Source organism: Malaya genurostris, chromosome 2, assembly GCF_030247185.1.
Source record: "Malaya genurostris strain Urasoe2022 chromosome 2, Malgen_1.1, whole genome shotgun sequence".
Taxonomy (NCBI): domain Eukaryota; kingdom Metazoa; phylum Arthropoda; class Insecta; order Diptera; family Culicidae; genus Malaya; species Malaya genurostris.
In genome coordinates this window covers 270,894,009-270,913,883 of record NC_080571.1, presented here as the reverse complement: position 1 = coordinate 270,913,883, position 19,875 = coordinate 270,894,009, and the positions used below count along the sequence as shown (strand labels likewise).

Sequence of the window (19,875 nt, the reverse complement as noted above, 5' to 3'; positions counted from 1 at the left end):
TCGACACGACCCTGAACATTGTTTTCCGGCACGTATTCATCAAATCCGTTCCAAAAATACCTTTATTGTAAGAGTTTTAAAAGGCCATCTCGCCCTAGATCATCATTTTTCCGTACCTACAGTCTGTTACATAAGAGCCTGGTCACGATTACTCGCAATCGGTAAAGTGGAATGGTGTGATTATTTTTGTTCAACACAGAGGGCAGTAGTGTCCTTCATGCAATGCTAGAATAAATCAGCTGACTATTGCTTAGAATTTGATTTCAGATTTTTATCCAAAATGAGTTTTTTTTGCGCTCGCACCCGAAAGGTCCCAAAATGACCCAAGCTGCCGCGGGGAAATACATGCAAAAGTCGAAACAGTGAGTAAGTGGGTGAATCGTTTTAAAAAGTTTTTTTTTTATAACAAAATTTTATTTGGCTCATTTGCTTTAGCTTACGTGGCCGATTGTCTTGTTGTTATAGGAGAAGAAGGGACGCCGTATTAAGGGGGCGGCCTACTCCCCTAGAGTTAGTAAAGGAATGTGAGGAGGGTGGGACTTACAAAATATTGATTTTGAATTACAATACATCATTCGTTTGTGGCACAAATTTTTTAGAGTTTACTGGATCTTCACGTTCTTCAGATTGTAACGAAAGAGATTATCCTTGGCTGCGATGCTTTGTTGGTGTGCTCTGATGTTGATGTGGCGTTTTTGGGTAGTTTTCAGCAACTCGGTCAGTTCAAGGCAGGTGCATGCTCCGAAGCATCGTTTACACAGGTCATTTTTAAAGAGTTGAAAAATGTTGACGACTTTCCAATTCGCGGTTCTGTCGGTGTATTGTCGGAAGAAGACTAAAAAGTGATTTGTAACCTGTTTTGTAGTAATCCGACATTAACTTTACACGAAGGTGCTTTCAAATTGACCAAAAAAGGTGTAAATATATCGTACGGAGCTGCACGCAGACATTTGTTCGCAAATAATTTAAAATTTCGAAGTACTTTCAAAAACCGATGTTGAGTGAAAAACATGTGCAAAAATGTAAGTTTTTGATCTAATACAAGAACGTTCAAAAGTATTTTCGTGTTGAGTCTTTTCATTTTCTCACAACAGTGTCTCTTATGTAACAGACTGTACACATCAAATCCGTTTCGAAAATATCCATATTGTAAGGGTTTTCAAGGAATATCAATAAACCGTAAGTCGCCATCTTGGATTTTGAATCGATCCCGAGCATCATTTTTTTCCATCTATTCTTCACATCCATTCCGAAAATAACTTTCATTACACAATACTTTTTTATGAACCAAATCCTAAATAACGTAAACTTTACCTCTTGCGCGTCGCTAGCACACCTCTAGATAGTACACCAAACCGGTTTTCGGCGAACCGGCTTTCGGCGAAACGACGTTCGGCAAAACGACGTTCGGTGAAATGACGTTCGGTGAAATGACGTTTTGACGAAACGACGTTCGGTGAAATGACGTTCGGCGAACGGCCCCTGACCCCTCCAAAACATCTTTCGAGTAATGACATGAGGCTAAATCAGCTAGAAAAGCGTTGGATCATTGGAAAAGCGTTGGATCATGACCTTAGAAGTGGAAGTAGACGCTTTTGAAGACATTCCTTTACGTTTGTCTGCCCGTTGATCGGATCGATTATCACAAATGGAGTGCTTCGTTTTCCACATGAGCAAATTGCTTACCAAATCATGTATTTCTGTGGTAATTTTGGACATTTGCTTTTTGATGTCTTCTATGACATTTGACTAGGAGACTGACATGTGAAAATAGGAATCCCGGAAGCTGCCGGAAGTTTACTTTCACGTACGTCTCATCGTTCATAATGAGACATAATGAAATACGTGTGATTTTCCCATCGCACTCTACCATTTATGGCGATTTAATGCCTTTTTAACTTTTTACGTGTGTATATCCTTCATGTTTTTCTGCGTCTTTCATGAAAATTTTACTGCAGCTTTTTCGCACATCTCTTACAGAAATGTTTGGATTCCATTTAAAAGCTTGAACTACCTGTTTGTGATGTTTTTCGCTATACGGAAAAGAATTTCAGATTGTAACAAACGGACTGAAAAGTTCCCGACATACCATATAGATGGCGCTAGTTTTATTACAGTCACATTTTTTTCAGTTAATAAGGAGCATATCGAAAATAAACTGTCCATAAATTTTTCTTTCAAATTATGATAAAAAACGATATTTTACTCAAACTAAAAATTGATCCTTCATTGTACGAGGTTAAACTTGAGCATAACGGAAACCGGATTAAATTTAAGTTATTCCTTCACGAATTTTTTAACTTTTGATCGAACGCTCTTCATCAGGTCTCGGACAAGTGTTGCATCGCATTTTTTGGACGCTTGAGCTCCAGCTGCCTTACCAGTCTCCTTGAAGACCCTCTTCACTATTTCCCAGTATCTTTCGAAGGATCGAAGCTGAGGGTAATTTGGTGGATTGATATTTTTCTCAACGAGATTTATACCCTTTTCCTCAAGCCAATTGAGAGTAGCTTTGGCATGGTGAGCCGATGCTAAATCCGACCAAAACGGTGGAGGTGTACTATGCTGCTTATATAAAGGCAGTAATCTCTTTTGGAGACACTCAAATCGATAGATTTCTGCATTTATAGTTCCGATAGTATAAAAAATGACTTCAAACCAAAGGAACATATTACTTGCCATATCAGTACCTTTCGACCGAATTCCTCTACTTGAATCGACCTGTCCGCATCGCTCACATCCTCTCCAACGACGACAGTAAAGTATTGTGGACCTGGAAAGGATTTTGAGTCCTCCTTTACATAAGTCTCATCGTCCATCAAAACGCATGCATCCGAATACTGCAAAAGGCGCGAGTACAATTTCCGGGCCCTTGTTACTGCTCGCTTCCTTTGTTCTACACTTTGTTTCGAGATTTTCTGCTTCTACAGGGTGATGTTTTAAGAGCTTGAGAACTTTTTTAAACAATAAAACGCATAAAATTTGCAAAATCTCATCGGTTCTTTATTTTAAACGTTAGATTGGTACATGACATTTACTTTTTGAAGATAATTTCATTTAAATGTTGACCGCGGCTGCGTCTTAGGTGGTCCATTCGGAAAGTCCAATTTTGGGCAACTTTTTCGAGCATTTCGGCCGGAATAGCCCGAATTTCTTCGGAAATGTTGTCTTCCAAAGCTGGAATAGTTACTGGCTTATTTCTGTAGACTTTAGACTTGACGTAGCCCCACAAAAAATAGTCTAAAGGCGTCAAATCGCATGATCTTGGTGGCCAACTTACCGGTCCATTTCTTGAGATGAATTGTTCTCCGAAGTTTTCCCTCAAAATGGCCATAGAATCGCGAGCTGTGTGGCATGTAGCGCCATCTTGTTGAAACCACATGTCAACCAAGTTCAGTTCTTCCATTTTTGGCAACAAAAAGTTTGTTAGCATCGAACGATAGCGATCGCCATTCACTGTAACGTTGCGTCCAACAGCATCTTTGAAAAAATACGGTCCAATGATTCCACCAGCGTACAAACCACACCAAACAGTGCATTTTTCGGGATGCATGGGCAGTTCTTGAACGGCTTCTGGTTGCTCTTCACTCCAAATGCGGCAATTTTGCTTATTTACGTAGCCATTCAACCAGAAATGAGCCTCATCGCTGAACAAAATTTGTCGATAAAAAAGCGGATTTTCCGAATGGACCACCTAAGACGCAGCCGCGGTCAACATTTAAATGAAATTATCTTCAAAAAGTAAATGTCATGTACCAATTATTGATTAAAAAAGTTCTCAAGCTCTTAAAAAATCACCCTGTAGTAGATCTTCAGGTGATTTCGCCTTTTGATACGCTGGATAATTCCGACAATCGTTCCTGCTTTTTTGGCCAAATCACGTATTGACATTGATGTGTTCTTCATGATTAGAAATATCACTTTCTGGTCCAGTTTCGGGTTGGAAGAACCGAGTTTTCTGCCTCTTCTTGGTAGCTCATCCAACGAATAGTGTTCCCCAAACTTATTAATGATGGTTTTAACACTGGCATGATGAATTCCAAACCGCTTTGCCAATTTTCGCATAGTAATACCCTTCTCACTTAGCAATGTATCCAATTTTAAACTGCTTCTTGGTGGGAATAATACCGCCCAAGCGAAGCAATGACTTGAAAAGTGTTATGGAGACTCCGCTCCATCAGAAACAACAATAAAACGTTGGTTTGCTGACTTCAAACGTGGTCGTAGAGACACCGATGATGCAGAACGCAGTGGAATTCCAAATAAGGCACTAAGACAAGAAAACATAAAAAATATTCTCAAAATCGTTTTGAATGATCGGAAAATGAAGTTGTATAAGTTAGCTGAAATCGTATGAATATCAAGAGATCGTGTTGGCTTTATATTTCATGAGCATTTGACTATAAGAAAGCTCTGTTCAAAGTGGGTACCGCGTCTGCTCACAGTTGACCAAAAACGAGAACGTGTTGATGATTCTGAACAGTATTTGGCCATCGTTTAAACGTAGCAAATCGGAATTTTTGCGTCGATATGTGACAATAGATGAAACATGGAATCATCACTTCACTTTGGAATCAAAACGATCGACGTCTGAAAGGACAGCAACTCGTCCAAAGCGCCCAATAGGATGGATAGGTTATGGCTTCGGTATTCTGGGATGTGCATGGTGTAATATTTATCGACTGTCTTGAGAAAGGAAATACTATTAACAGTGAATATTATATAGCGTTATTGAAGCGTTCGAAGGATGAAATTGCAAAGACACGACCGCATATGCAAAGAAAAAAAATTGTTTTTTCAAGACAACGTCAATGGCAATCAAACAATCAAAACAATGGCAAAATTACATGCGTTGAATTCAAATTGCTCCCACATCAACCGTATTCGCCAGATTTGGCTCCCAGCGACTACTGGATGTTCGCAGACCTGGACAAAATGCTCGCCGGTAAGAGATTTTACACGAATGAATAGCTGAAACTGAGGCCCATTTTGAGGTAAAAGATAAATCGTGCTACAAAAGTGGTATTGCTATTGATGAAGATTACGTTGATGAATAAAGTTAATTTTGAACCAAAAATCGTCTTCTATTTGTTGGATCCGGGACTTTTAAGCCCGTGTGTTACAAATCCCAGCTTTCTGCGATGAGAGAGATCCGGATTTTCAATGTACGTGCGCAAAATTATTTTTCGCCGCTGTTGTTCTTTCGACACCTTCTTCGTAACGATTGCAATACTACCTAATGGGTAAACAGTAATAGGGTGCATCCGGGTTTTGATATAAAAACTGCCCCCAAACAGAAAAAATGGATATACGCTGTTTGAAAGGGTTTATATTGGAGATGATTTTCCCTAAATTTTAACCCTTCAACTGCAATCAGTGCTGTAAAACTTCATTCAATTCAAATGAAACTGAATGTGGAACACATTGACGATCTCTCCACTGCAGTAAACTTCACTCTCTGACACACACAATGTTTGATGACGGCCCGAACGAGCAGCATTCAGTTCATCACTCGTTTCTCTTCAATCGAGGCTCAGTTTAACCACCGTCAGTTGATCTCTTGAAGTAACAAAATATCTCTTTCAATAGTGTGAGAGCGGCCACATGTAAACCACATGTAAACACCTTGAACCAAAGATAATAGATGAAAAACTAATCAGATAGCTGAAATATCAATCACAGAATACACTTAAATTAATTGTTTCCTCCTTCAGTTTTCATGTTTAATACTTTACTACCAAAAGCGAAGACAATGAAGTAGGTAGACTACTTGGCACTTAAAACTGAGCAAGCAAAACTTCAAATGACTAGGTACGATTATTCAACTGACGATGAATTCTGGGAGCTTCAATTGAAAATGGCAGCAAAAGTCAAATGAATTAGTAGCGATATGCTGCCGATCAGTGGCCATAAATTTCATTTTCATCTCATATTATTCGATTGAAAATGAAATTTTACCGCACTGACTGCAATATTGGTGGAGTTAGGGTTGTTCATCTGATTTTCATTAAATATCATTAAATAAATCATTCGGAAAACCATGCGTCTCCATCAAATTGTCATTATCCGATGGAGACGCATGGTATTTAGTTCTAAAATCATATATCACATGCCTTTAGAACTAAATACCATGCGTTTCCATCTACAACGAGCTCAGGGCTTGAGTATTGACGTAATTAATAATGATAAAAGAATTTTAATCCTTATGTTATTTACACACGCGCACGCCTGGGTCGATTTACCAAGCAATGATGTAGGGAATTGAGCCTTCCTAATCACATTCCAGAAGCATTTTCAAATGTTTGAAGTCTGTTATCCTGATGACATGCCCTACCGATCGCAGCTGTACGTATGATAGGTGAATTTACAAACAGCTGTTGTAAACCGTGGTTTATACGCCGTTAATTGATTTTATATGGTGACGTATTACTTTTCTACCACGTATTCCACCACGATATCGTCGCCACGCACCATTATTCTAGTGGAAAGATGTTATATTTTAAAGGCTTTCCCTGTCATACATTTTGTTTCGACGGATTTACTGTCAGTCCGATCCCAGTTTGATTAATCCTTCTTTATGAGCTTAAGCCGTTTGACTTTAGCTGTCTTGTTGAGCAATTTCAGGAAACTTGGTTATTCATACCACGTGATATAGAACGTCGACGAAAATTTCACCCTAAAACTGATAGGTTTTTAGATTTCGCTTGGTTTCGAATTTTCCTTGATTTTGCGCTTGGTATCTAGGAATACTTTTTTCTGAAAAAGAACTACAATTTAATTGTCCTTTAGTATTTTTACTAAATATAGTTATTATTTGATTTGAATACAATAAATATAAAATAAATGTAAAATGACTTATTAGTTCATGAATAAAAACTTTAAACCGTATATTAAACCTAAATATTTGTCAATTCATAACGATATAATAATAATATTTGTCAATTCATAAGTTCTGATTCATGTTTCTCTCACCGATCCTTAAAAAAATTTTCTTAAGCCCTGAACTCAAGTTGTAAATGGAAACTCATGGTATTTAGTTCTAAGGGCATGTGATGTATGATTTTTGAACTAAATACCATGCGTCTCCATCAGATGATGACAATTAGATGGAGACGCATACTTTTTCGAATGATTTTTTTTCAAAGTCTGATATTATACCCGTCCATCTTTTTCTAAAAGTCTGAAAAAATACAGCGTAATGTAAATAAATGATAAATGATTTATTTTTGTTGTAAAATCTAGAGTGGTACCAAAATTGTAAGTGCGATTAAACAGTTTTTATATGAAAACCCGGCAGTTTTTATATGAAAACCCGGCTACACCGTTTTATTCCGTTTATTGAATTTAACAGGTCTGTTGTTCGTTTGGAGTAGCACTGACCAAAATTATTTGTTTCCAAACGAACAGCTGTCGTCTCTCTGCTTAGAACTACTCTAGATTAAACCAGACCCAAACATAGATCGATTAAGAAATGGTAGAAAAAAAAACTAAATTACTCATTTCCCAAGGTTAGGTATTTTCAAATAGTTTTCTGAAGTAACTGACTCCCAATTAAAGCCATTATAGTCGCCACCTTACCACCAAACAATGGGAATTTATTGAGGAGAATATAAAATCAATAGCACCAAAAGTTTTCGGTTCTCTGCGGAATTCACAAGCAAGACCTATTTTGACAAATGAGCTGTTGTTGATTCCACGTGAATTCACTATGAATTGATAACGGTAAAATAGATTTGCTCTCAGAATGAGTCATCAGTTTCGGAGCGAGAAACGTGAATATTGAAAATTTATTCAAACGGTGCTGATTCGAATACACATCAATCATCGAGTACAGTTGCCTTTCTTCGTTAGTATTTATAATTTACCCAACTTTTCAGTCGAATCATTCCAGCTTAATAATTCAAAACCATTATCCAAATGGCCACCGTAGACCACCATGATGCTGTATCACAGATAGCAGCAAAAAAAACAAATCAACCTAGAGTCTGCGTCCGGCAGGCTCCATTTGTTGAAACAATTATGTTCCCAGTGAGCCTTACGGTGATAGAATGAAAGCAAAACCGACCAACTTGATTATCTTAATTAGTTGAAGATTATGGCAGCCTTATCGAAACGGAACGAGCGAAGACCATGACACCTTGATAAGGATACGAAAAAATAAACCTTTGTTGTTAAAGCAGCTCTTTAATTGGAAGTAAACAGCATAGGCTGCAGGATGACTGTCAGTTTGGTTACAAATCTCTCTTTCGGAGATATGCTTCCCTTGTACCGAAACTACATTAATGTAGTAGTAGTATATCGATAAAGTCTAATTGATGTTGAATTCCATTGAGCCATGTTTATCGATATGAGCTAGTTACAATTTTCATCCACCCACTGCAAAGCCTCTCTGCATTCTCATTGATCGAACAGATCTATTAATAGTACCTCTGTTATACTGTTACACAGGTACAGTGTAATCAAAAAGTAGTTCAAATACAACCTGACTGTCTCAGAAGTGAGTCCCGAGCCAACCGGTTATTCCAGTATGAAACAAGTGGTTATTGTTGCCAGAAGGCAACAGAATTGTATCCAGTCAAGTTCTTATTAACCATGCAGAAACAAACCCCTCATCCACGTGGCCAGCCGGACGATAAGCGTTTAGCTTCATTTACCGCATCGCTCGCTCGTTCACTGCCGGAGCACACGGAAAACTCAACAACTGCACCCAAAACGACGTGCACGATAATGTGTTTATATTGCGGTGGGGGGAGAGGGGCCAACTGCACGGACGTGGCACGCCTGGCAATTGGATCGTGTTCAGTAGCAAGTAGCTTCTGCACGGTGCTTAAGGCTTCTCAACTTTTTCATCCCGTCCGGATGGTGCTCGAGGCTTCTTATCTGACAACAACGAGTTTCCATTGACTACTGCTTTCAGTCTAGTTGATACAGCCCTCGCAGGGGAAACTCACGGTGAAGCTGCATTGTATTGTGAGCACAATAATGAAGGCGATCTGATTACGAACAGCTGTTCTGTGTGTATTCTATATTCTAGCCCCACAAAGCAGCAATTAGTATGGTCCACAGTAATCGCTTCATGTTAGTATTTGCCGGTAAGAATCTACGGCCCAAGGCGCGTTTACTCGAGAGTTTATTATTAAACTACTTGTGTCTGTACGGCAATAGACAACGTTGGTATTTTAATAATAACGTTGATTGGAACAGTGTGTAGACATTTGTTCCGATCGATGTATTCAATCTACCGTAATTTCACAGTCTGGCTTCGCTTTGGGAGCGGATTATTTCGCTGAAAGCCATTTCGCCGAAAACGGAAGTAAACGTAATCATCTTTCATTTGTCTTTCTTTTAAATCAATTCTAATCACGATATGAGGACTAATGAAGAATTCGGCGAAATGGATTTTGGTGAAATGACTTTCAGCGAAATGACTTTCAGCGAAATGACTTTCAGCGAAATGACTTGCGGCGAAATGATTTTCGGTGAAATGACTTTCGGTGAAATGACTCTTTCGGCGAAATGGCTTTCAGCGAAATGACTTTCAGCGAAATGACTTGCGGCGAAATGACTTTCGGTAAAATGACCCTTTCGACGAAATGGCCCTTTCGGCGAAATGACTCTTTCGGCGAAATGACATTCGGCGAAATGACTCTTTCGGTGAAATGGCGAAACGGCTTTCGGCGAAATGGCGAAACGGCTTTCGGCGAAATGGCTTTCAGTGAAATGACCCGGATCCCTCTGCTTCACAGAGTATAGATGTTAATATTTCATAAAACGGTACATTTGTTAGCGAGAGGGAAGGAGGAGGTTTTGCCTAAAGTCTACATAGTCTCATTTGTTTAATTCAGAAGAAATTTAACGATTGATTCGAAAAGGGTAAACGAGTTCAATTCAGAATGTGACAAACTGCGAAAAAGTACAGTCCAGAGACTGAACTCGAACATGTAAACTTTCTTAAAGCCGTCTTACATTTGAACCACTGTGCGAAGAAACACATTTTTGCTTTTCTCTATGGAAAGGTAATAGAATAGCTGCAATACAGTCTTTCGAATGGAACCTCGGAGAAGAATAGTGTTATATACCATTCGTCTCAGCTCGACGATGTCGGAATATGTCTGTTTGAATTTATGTGTGTGTGCGTGCATCTTTCAATTGTCTTTTCACCGCTGAATTTTCTAAAAAAAAACGTCGTTCGAAAGCTATTATTGGGACAATGATCAAGTTCGAAGATCAAATGGCTGTGAATTCTGGTTCCGGAGATTCGATGGTATAAGTGGCGTAACCGACAAAACACGACAAAAATATATAAAGGGGCCAATATTTTGAAGTCACCTACTAATTTCGTAAAGCGGTAATGCTCAAACGTTTAGGCACCTCGAAAAAAGTCCCCATGCAAAATTTGAGCTAAATCGGATATGGGTAAGCGGTAGAGATTGTCGGGTGAGTATTTTTTCAAATCGGAACCCGACCGGCACTCGAAAACAACATGTTACGTGAAAAAAGTCCCGAAACCCGACCAAATTTTTCAATCCGAACTCTACCCGTACCCGTTGATAATTCACAAATCCGCACCCATACCCAACGCGGTGCAGCCCGGTCAAATTTTTATGCCAAATTTCTTAGAAAAATATTTGAGATTTCCGAAATCGAAAAAACATCTTTCGATGCCAAAAGTCTTGGAATTTTATGGAACTTAAAATTATTTCATCATTTGATTGGAATTATATCTAAGATTCGATTTGAATGTATCAAGCCACGTATTTTCAATTATAAATGATTGAAATTTTGATTAGTAGCGAGCAGTGTCCTGTTTTGTATTTGCTAAAAATCTCCGGCATACCGGATTTCTCTGCCATAGACGACGGTATTGAAGGAGTAAACGATATATCAAAGGGAAAGCATCGCTCTGGTTGGTCAATCGATGCAAAAGCGAAGCTGTTGGAAGCACGCGAGTCTATAAATAGAAGTAAAATTATAGCCAACGTTTCAGTCCTACGCGTAGCATGCTAGAGGTAGGTTGTTGCTAGACAGCAACACAAAAAGTACCATAAAACAATTTGAAGCTTTAATTGGTATGATCTAATCTTGTGTCATGCAAGTTCGGATGAAATTCCATGTTATGTCGTTTCGCCTGAGAAATTGACAACTACTCAGAATAAATTTTGAGTGCTTAAGATTAATTTCTAATTTATACAAGATGAACTCGATTGATAATGAGAAAAAGTTTATCGCTTCAACCTAAATCGCAGAATGGTAGAGAAACCTAACGCTATAAAAATAACTTCTTGCATACAAAACTTGAACACAATCTTGGCGAAGAGAAGCTTAAATATCAAAATCGTATCGTAAATATGTACAAAGATATAATTGCATACATTTGGGATATTGGTGTAATTTCGTCGGCTATAAAACAAACAATGTTCGGTGTTGGTTCCTAATCAAGATCAATCTAAGCAGACTCTCGTGCAATTGCGGATTCAAAAGTGTGACGATTGATTGAACTGTTTGATTGTAGATCATTAGAAATTTTGGTTGCCTTGTTCCACATCAATAGCTCGAACAACCTCATGGGTCTGATCCTTGTAGTCTTTTGACCATTCGATGGAAATCGGCCGCATGTTTTTCACAAGGGCAAATCGAGCTCGTTAAACGTTCACTGGTGTCCGGACAGTCCGGAAGGTTTCATTTCGGTCACAGAGCCTGGTTTTACAAATTTGTTTACCCACAGTTTCACGGTATTACGCGAAAGTATCGACATTTTTGGCTTTAATTTCGAATATTTTTTAAAAACTCACGAAAAGTTGTAACATACGACTGATTCTTCAAAAACGAGTTATAAATAAAAACGCGGTGAGTGACACTCCAGTGCTCCATGATGGAAAACTACTAGACGAAAAGAAACCTTCATTCTTCTACTTCCCGATGCCGTGTTTGGTTTCTCACTCCCATGTTTGGTTTTAGTGTAACCCGTCAATAGAATAGAAATCTAGCCGGGATTGAACGTGACAGTCATTTGATCGTCGAGCTTTATCCACGACTAAATAGAACCTCTCAAACGAGCCGAAGCCAAATTGGGTCAGTAATTGGAGAAACATGGAAAAAAGCGTTTTGTCGTTTACGTCACTTATCCCATTACAGTATTATTATCTTCGAAACAAGAAGAGTCCGTAGTTTGTTAATTTAACTTGTTCAAAAATTTAATAAAAGCTTTTATACGAGCTTAAGTTCATTAAAATCGATACAGCTATCTCTAAGAGAATCGAACATTAAAATAAACAACGCGTTTTACCGGTTACGTCATTTATACCATTATAACTACAAAAAGAGAAACGACTTCCTTTGATTTTTAACTTCACAAATGGTCTACTATTAGCTTTCAAACGAATCTGAACTTGTTGAAATCGGTCCAGCATTCCACCATCAATGCTCTGATGGTCGCTCTTATTACGTTCCCATGATGAATGTTTTATATTAATATATTACAACGGGGGATTGGTATAGCGTGATGAGTAAGTCGATGCCTTTCACGCAGCCCTGGGTTCGATTCCCAACCCCGCACATAGGGCCAGAAAGTCTTTCTGGTCCGAAGAGGCGAATGACTTTAAGGTTAAAACCTCTAGAATGGAGACAAAATAAATAAAGATGTAATTATGGCATAACATAATACAATATTATATAATATAATATAATATTGATACAATATAATATACGATAACATAATTCATTACAGTACCATATGCACCATTCCATAAGTTCCTCAGATGCCCTGATGTCCTGGTGCGCTCACTCCAGTTGATTTAGTATTGTAAGTAAGTTTATTAGGAAAATGTTGACAATGATATATGAACTGGAAAAAAATGATAGCATTGCTGACGAATCGCTATTTGATAAAAATAGCGACAAGGGACGCGGACGAAGTGAGCTCACCACCACCAGAAAGGGGTTTTGTGTGATATGCCCAAAAAGTTCCACTGATATCTGATAGATATCAGATAGATGGTGCTCACAAAAAAAGCGAATTTTTCAGATGACCTAGTCTTTCATCACATATGGGCTGAAAAGTCCCGATTTTATTTATTATTATATTCTATTCATTAGTTTGTGAGTTATTGTGCTAAGAGTGACGCTACTTTTGTTATTTTCAGAACAATGGATCAAAAACAATGTCGTGTTTCAAGTTTACACTTCTTCTTGATGGGAAAAAATATTGGCAATGGCTTGAAAAGTGTTATGAATACTCCGCTCCATCAGAAACAACAATAAAATGTTGGTTTTCTGACTTCAAACGTGGTCGTAGAAACACCGATAATCCAGAACACAGTGGAAGACTAAATGAGGAAAATCCACAAAATGATGTTGAATAATCGAAAGTGAAGTTTCGTGAGTTAGCTGACATCGTAAAGATATCAAAAGAACGTGTGGCTTTATATTGCACGAGCATTTGACTATGAGAAAGCTCTGTTCAAAGTGGATGCCGCGTTTGCTCACTGTTGACCAAAAACGAGCACGTGTTGATGATTCTGAGCAGTGGTCAGCCATCGTTTAAACGTAACAAACTGGATTTTTTGTGTCGATATGTGACAATGGATGAAACATGGATTCATTACTTCACTTCGGAATCAAAACGGTCGTCATCTAAGTGGACAGCAACGAAAGCATAACAATCAGCTGGAAAGGTTATGGCCTCAGTATTTTGTGATGTGCGTGGTGTAATATTTATCGACTAACTTCAAAAAGGAATTACCATTGACAATGAACATTATATAGCGTTATTGGAGCGTTTGAAGGCAGAAATTGTAAAGAAACGACCGCATATGGCAAAGAAAAAAAAATTGTTTCATCAAGACAACGTACCGTGTCACAAGTCAATCAAAGCAATGGCAAAACTACATGAATTGAACTTCGAATTGCTCCCACATCCGCCGTATTTACCAAATTTGGCTCCCAGCGACTACTGTTCGGCGCGACTACGGCTGTTCGAAGACCTGGCAACAAAACTGCTCGCCGGTAAGAAGTTTCGCACCAATGAAGAGGTTATCGCTGAAGCTGAGACTAACGATAAATCCTTCTACAAAAGTGGTATTGAAAAGTTAGAGCGGCGCTAGAATGATTGCGTTGATCTTGATGGAGATTACGTTGATGAAAAAAGTTAATTTTGAACCAGAAAAAAATGTGTTCTCTTTGTTAGTCCCGGAACTTTTCAGCCCATGTGTTACGATACAATTCATAAAGACCTAATATGTCGAATGACGGAAAATTTCATTTGTAATGACTTAACTGCAAAATCAAGTGCTTCTATATGAATTCATATGTACCATTCTCCAGCCTAGCAGATGTGTGCTTCTTTTCGGTTCAAGTAGCTATCAAGATTTTATTTTTTGTTTCAATGAATTTCATGGCATGGAATTTTCCGAATACACAATACTACATGTTTTTGTTCATATCTGCGACGCTCTATTTATGTGCATATTATAAGATGTAAAATCACCGGAATTTTTTTAAGTGTGTGCCAACTCCGAATGATGTTGTTTCGTAAGATAACAGTACCCCCAAGTATCCAACTCAGAACCAGTAATCATCTCATATACGAAAACCATAAGTTTGAGTGAGATCTGCTGTCTCTATTCAATAGATTGTAAGTTTAAAAACCTTTATTAATTCACCTAATGGTGAGATAATGCCTTTCTCTTTCTTCAAAACAGTCTCATGACAATATTTTTTAACCTTTTATTAAATGATTTCGGACACAAATCTAAAAAAAACCTGCTTTATCTACCTAGTGGTGTGATAATGCCTTTCTCTTCTTTCAAAAAGTCTCATGAAAAATATATTACATACTTTATTAAATAATTTCGGATACTAATTTTGACACCAATTGATTTAGATTGAGTTCGAGTAGTTCACAAAAGCATGCTTCAGTGTTTATGTCACACAGTCAGCATCATTTTTTCAAACAATTGCTTGACATTTGCGTTGCCTATTTGTATGAGAAGAGTGATGCTAATCTAAAAAAACCCTTCTTAGTCCACTTAGTGGAATTTTCATATATCTTGAAAAATCACCATAGGGGGGGTACATGAAATTTTCGAAATCGAAAAGTTTAGTGAACAAATTATGGATACAATGAACCATTCTCCGGCATATGTGCCGATCTTTCAACAACTGTTCCAATGTTTTCGACTTTCATTTATCTTGAAATATGATTAAACGATTGTTTCGTAATCACTATAATTCCTATAATCTAGTTATAGGATTATAGATTTAGTTTTAATTGTTAGTTTTGATTGTTAGTTCTAATTGTTAGTGTTAAGTCCAAATGTATCTGTTGGATCATTGTAATCTGTTGATACTGATGAGGAGGTTTTATGCAGGCTGGAGAGATAGAGATTGCTAAATTTCATCTCCATCGGGCTTTTCCCTGCCCCCAAATAAATAAATAAAATAAATAAATAAACACTAAATATCGACGTTTTATGCAATTTTAAGATTTTTGGCACCAAACAAATTTTCGATTTCGGAAATTTCATGTACTTCCCCATATGGTACTTTTTCAAGATCGAAAATTTTCAAACCTTAACCGCCGGGCAGCACCCCTTACCCATGTCAGATTTAGCTCAAATTTTGCATGAGGACTTTTTTCAAGGTGCTTAAACTTTTGAACAGTAGCGCTTTACGAAATAAGAGGTGATCCCAAAATATTGGCACTTTTATATACATTAGAGCGATAAAAAACAACGTGTTTTGTCGGTTACGTCACTTATACAATCATATCTCCGGAATCAAAAGTCACAGCCATTTGATCTGCGAACTTGATCATTGACACGAGGTAGCTTTTGAACGAGCATAAGTTTGTTAAATCGGTTCAGCCATCTCTGAGAAAATTGAGCGCGTAAAAATACAACGCTTTTTGTCGGTTACGTCATTGATACCATCATATCTCTGGAACCAAAAGTCACAGCCATTTGATCTTCGAATTTGATCAGTGGCCCAACAGTAGCTTTTAAACGAACCTAAGTTTGTTAAAATCGGTTCAGCCATCTCTGAGAAAATTAAACGGTAAATATATCTTCTAAAAATGCACACAAACAGACATTTTCCGATCTCGTCGAGCTGAGTCGAATGATATATAACACTATGGGTCTCCGAGGCTCCATTCGAAAGTCGGGTTTACCAGCAAATCTAATAACTTTCTTTGGAAAAGATGAAGTTTTGCATAATTCTCGAACTATTTTTTCTATCGTACTCCTTCTCAGCGCCGAAGCAAACATATTGTATATCGATTTTATCAAGTCGAGTAATCAGCAACACAACATGACGACTCTACTAATGAGCACAGAACTCGTCGCGATCGAGAAACAACCAAAATATTAGCTGTTTTTCTGAATTTGATTGGTTAAAATTTGGTACAACTAATCGATTGTTGTTTTTTCTAAACTGTCATTTTAGTTTTTCGTTCAACAGAAACGATGGTTGAAATAACAAATTTTTGGTTGAAAAAAAGATGCTGTCAGTTAGTCAAGACACACACCTTTAGATTTCAATGAAGATTTTAGTTACAACAACCGACCTTGTTTTTGATTTAACAGTTATGTGAGTTGAAAAACAAATCGGTTTTAGTTGTTTTAGATATTACGATTAGTTATTTCAACTTATGAAAAATTATTGATTTTGAATGACTATAAAATATTCCTTATTGATATACGTTCTGATCTTTTAAATGAAAATTCGGTATGTTAAGATATATAAAAAATATGTAATATTTAATAGAAATAATATATTATATTATGACGGTATAAATAAAAGCTAATGTTGTTGTTGCTTTATATTAAATGAATTATTCATTGGAACCATTTTCATTTTTGTTTTTAATATACTGTCTTGTAGTAATGCTGGTGTTAACGTTACTTTCTAATTGTGATCACTATATTACTAACGAACAAAAAGTCGAACCGAATGCACTGATTTTTATTTTTTGAGCCATTGCAACTTACAGTTTCAACAGATTATATGAATGAATACTAAATATTTTCAATTTAATCACTTTATTCATACAATTTTTGTAAATGACTTGAAGATAATATGATGCTCATTCATTAAAATGCATTTCACGATGGAGAATTAATTTGATTTTAAGACCAAAATTCAAACGTATACTATTCACTGGGTTCTAGTTTTGGTTAAACACGTTTTGGTTATTGCAATATCTCTAACGGCTATCAGTTCTGTCCATAGCACTACTTTATATCAATCGTTTCTTCTTGTAACATCAGAGCCGTAAAGATGTAGATAATTAATCATCACATTAATATTCTGACAACTAGGGTTATGATAAACATTACTTACTATCTGTTTTTGATATTAGACAGCATTAAAAACAACATATTTTTCAACGACTTCAATATGTGCAAATAAAATAGCAAATTGGTTGAATCAACTAAGTATTAGTTAAAACAATAACTGCAAAAATCAAAAAATTGCGAGATCGTAATTTTTTTATTGGAGAGTTTTCCGTGAGACGGTACAATAGCTCTGAATTTGAATATTATTTTAAACATGACCATCTGCATATTATTAGTTCGCCATATATTATCTTTTTTTCGATGACACAATGATTTGAAACACAAATTTCCGAAAACAAACAGAACTGCTGAATCACTCAACAACAGTAGCCTTCTGAACGTTAGATAGTTTCGTACTAGCAAGAAATGATGACGTGGATGATTTGTTCAGAAATGATTTTCCATTCCCCAAGTGATTCATTTAATTAACAAAAAGCAAATGGTAATCGAAATCGTTACCGTCTATAATCCCTGCACATCCCAGCACTGAAAACCACCGGAAACTATCGGATAGGATGAAATTAATAGCTCCCGCGAGTTTATCCAATTTTCCATCTACTCCCACTCGTCAGCACATAACCCGACGGCTATGAATATTCAATGAATCTATTAGAAAGCACAATAAATCATATAATTTTCCATCGTCTTTTTCCTTTCAATTTCAGACCTCATGCCCATTCAGCATGGTTGGGCAACGACTGCATCGGCCACGTGGTATCATCATATAGGGACCAGCAAGAAACCTTCGGGTTGCTGCTGAGTTATAGGAAAACAAGCGAAACGAGAATCCAAAACAACTATTCTCCTTCACCACAGGCCCAGCAGGGCCGGAGGATGAGTTCTGCTCGTGGCCTGCCGTTCAATGAAAAGTACTAATTCCGAAGAGTGGTACTCTCCGCGGGGAGCCTGAAACTCGAGCGAGAGGAATAAACAAAAAAAACGCCGTAAACCGACAGACTCCAGCACAAACACGGCAAAACTTCCCATGCGTCGAGCAGCGTCGAGAATGGTTCGGCAGTGAGCAAATGCCAACAACAGAATCAAAGTTTGTTAGTTCCACCGACGGAACGATCCCCAAAGGGGTGCGATCCGAGAAGCAAACAACCAGAAAATATGGCACTGAGGCGAGGCAGGCATCACATAATAGTCAAAAAGTGGTTCGACAAATAACCCGCCTCCGGGAGTTTACTCCGAACTGGAAGTAGCCCCATGAAAGTACGGGCAAATCTCGAACACACAGATAGTGAAGTATACCTCAGCTGTACGCTTCCGTACCAATCATGCATGCATAATACGAGTGCAGAACGGAAGAAACGACCACGGTTAGAATTTGGTGGCGAACGGACCGTTTCCATTGGTTTGTTTTCATTCTATTCGATTGTAAACCACCCGAAAGTGAAGAAGGATGGTGGGAGATTCAACTTCACACCGGTAAATTGTCGGTTGGGATTTTCTCGATCGACAAACAAACGTAAAAACCAAACGAAGAAAGTGCGCATTCAAATCTCACGGGTGATGAAATTTAATAATATAGCAGCAACAGTAGCAGCAGTGCGATATCGTGATAGATAGTGAAACAGGTTTTTTTTTATTATTTTGTACTTAATATTAGACCTAACTGTTCGATCGAATCTGTCGCACAAGTGAAAAGGATAAAGCAAGTGATGGTAGTGAAATTTTACTAGCAAAGTGTAAATTTCGATGACAATTGATTTTTAGAACTAGTGAATGCCAGTCGTCCCTTCAAATGACAACAGTGTAAAAATGACCGACATCAACCGCAGCACGCAGGCTTATCTGAAGCACAACGGAAGAATCGAACCGGTTCCGAACGCTTCCAGTACGCTGAAGCGTAACAACAGTTATCATCAGCGTTTGAAAAAATCCTACAGTGAGTGTGAATACGCTGCTAACAGTAGTAACAATGGTCAGCAATCAACGACAGCAGCCAGGACGACCGGTGCGGAGTCGGCAAAATGGAAATCCCAATCATCATCGGAGCCGTCGTCTCAGCAGAGCGCGAAACCAGTGGCCACCGTCAAACCGGGCGCGGTGGTTGCCCCCGTCGGTTCATCCGACGAGTTTAAACGTTTTCACATGCTTCGCAACAGCTACGGCGGGAAATCCAATTTAAATGTAAATAGCATCAACGAATCTACAATAAAAACGCAAGTTTTGCTTCATCAGCAAAAGCTCAAAGAGTACAACCGACACGCTGCAGAGCTGAACAATGATAGCTACTCGACCTGTTCTTCATCCCAATCGGACTATCAGCATCCGCTGTATTCACACAAACACCATCGATACCGACATCACCCGCAGCATCCCACGCAGCAGCAGCAGCATCAGCAGCAATATCCGGTATCGGCTATGGTGGCCGCCAATGCCACCCTGACACGGCCCGGAACCACCGGTAGTTCCTCGATCTTGAAAAACAAGGATACCAACAGCGGTGGCAGTGCCAAGAACTCGCTCAGGCGTGGTGCCGGCGGATTAAGCACTTTATCGCTGTGTAGCTGCGATGCCGAAACGGAGGTAA

At 38.2% G+C, this 19,875-nt stretch overlaps 1 protein-coding gene across 3 annotated transcripts in view; it reads left to right on the top strand.

Moving 5' to 3' along the window:
- The first annotated feature begins 18,922 nt into the window (after nt 1-18,922).
- Nucleotides 18,923-19,875, top strand: part of LOC131430028 (uncharacterized) — a 108,865-nt gene continuing 107,912 nt past the window's right edge. For all 3 annotated transcript variants that reach the window (XM_058594639.1, XM_058594638.1, XM_058594637.1), the window contains exon 1: nt 18,923-19,871. In XM_058594639.1, the coding sequence (XP_058450622.1) occupies nt 19,065-19,871 (807 nt within the window). In that variant the 5' untranslated portion in view covers nt 18,923-19,064. The remainder of the gene's footprint in view (nt 19,872-19,875) is intronic.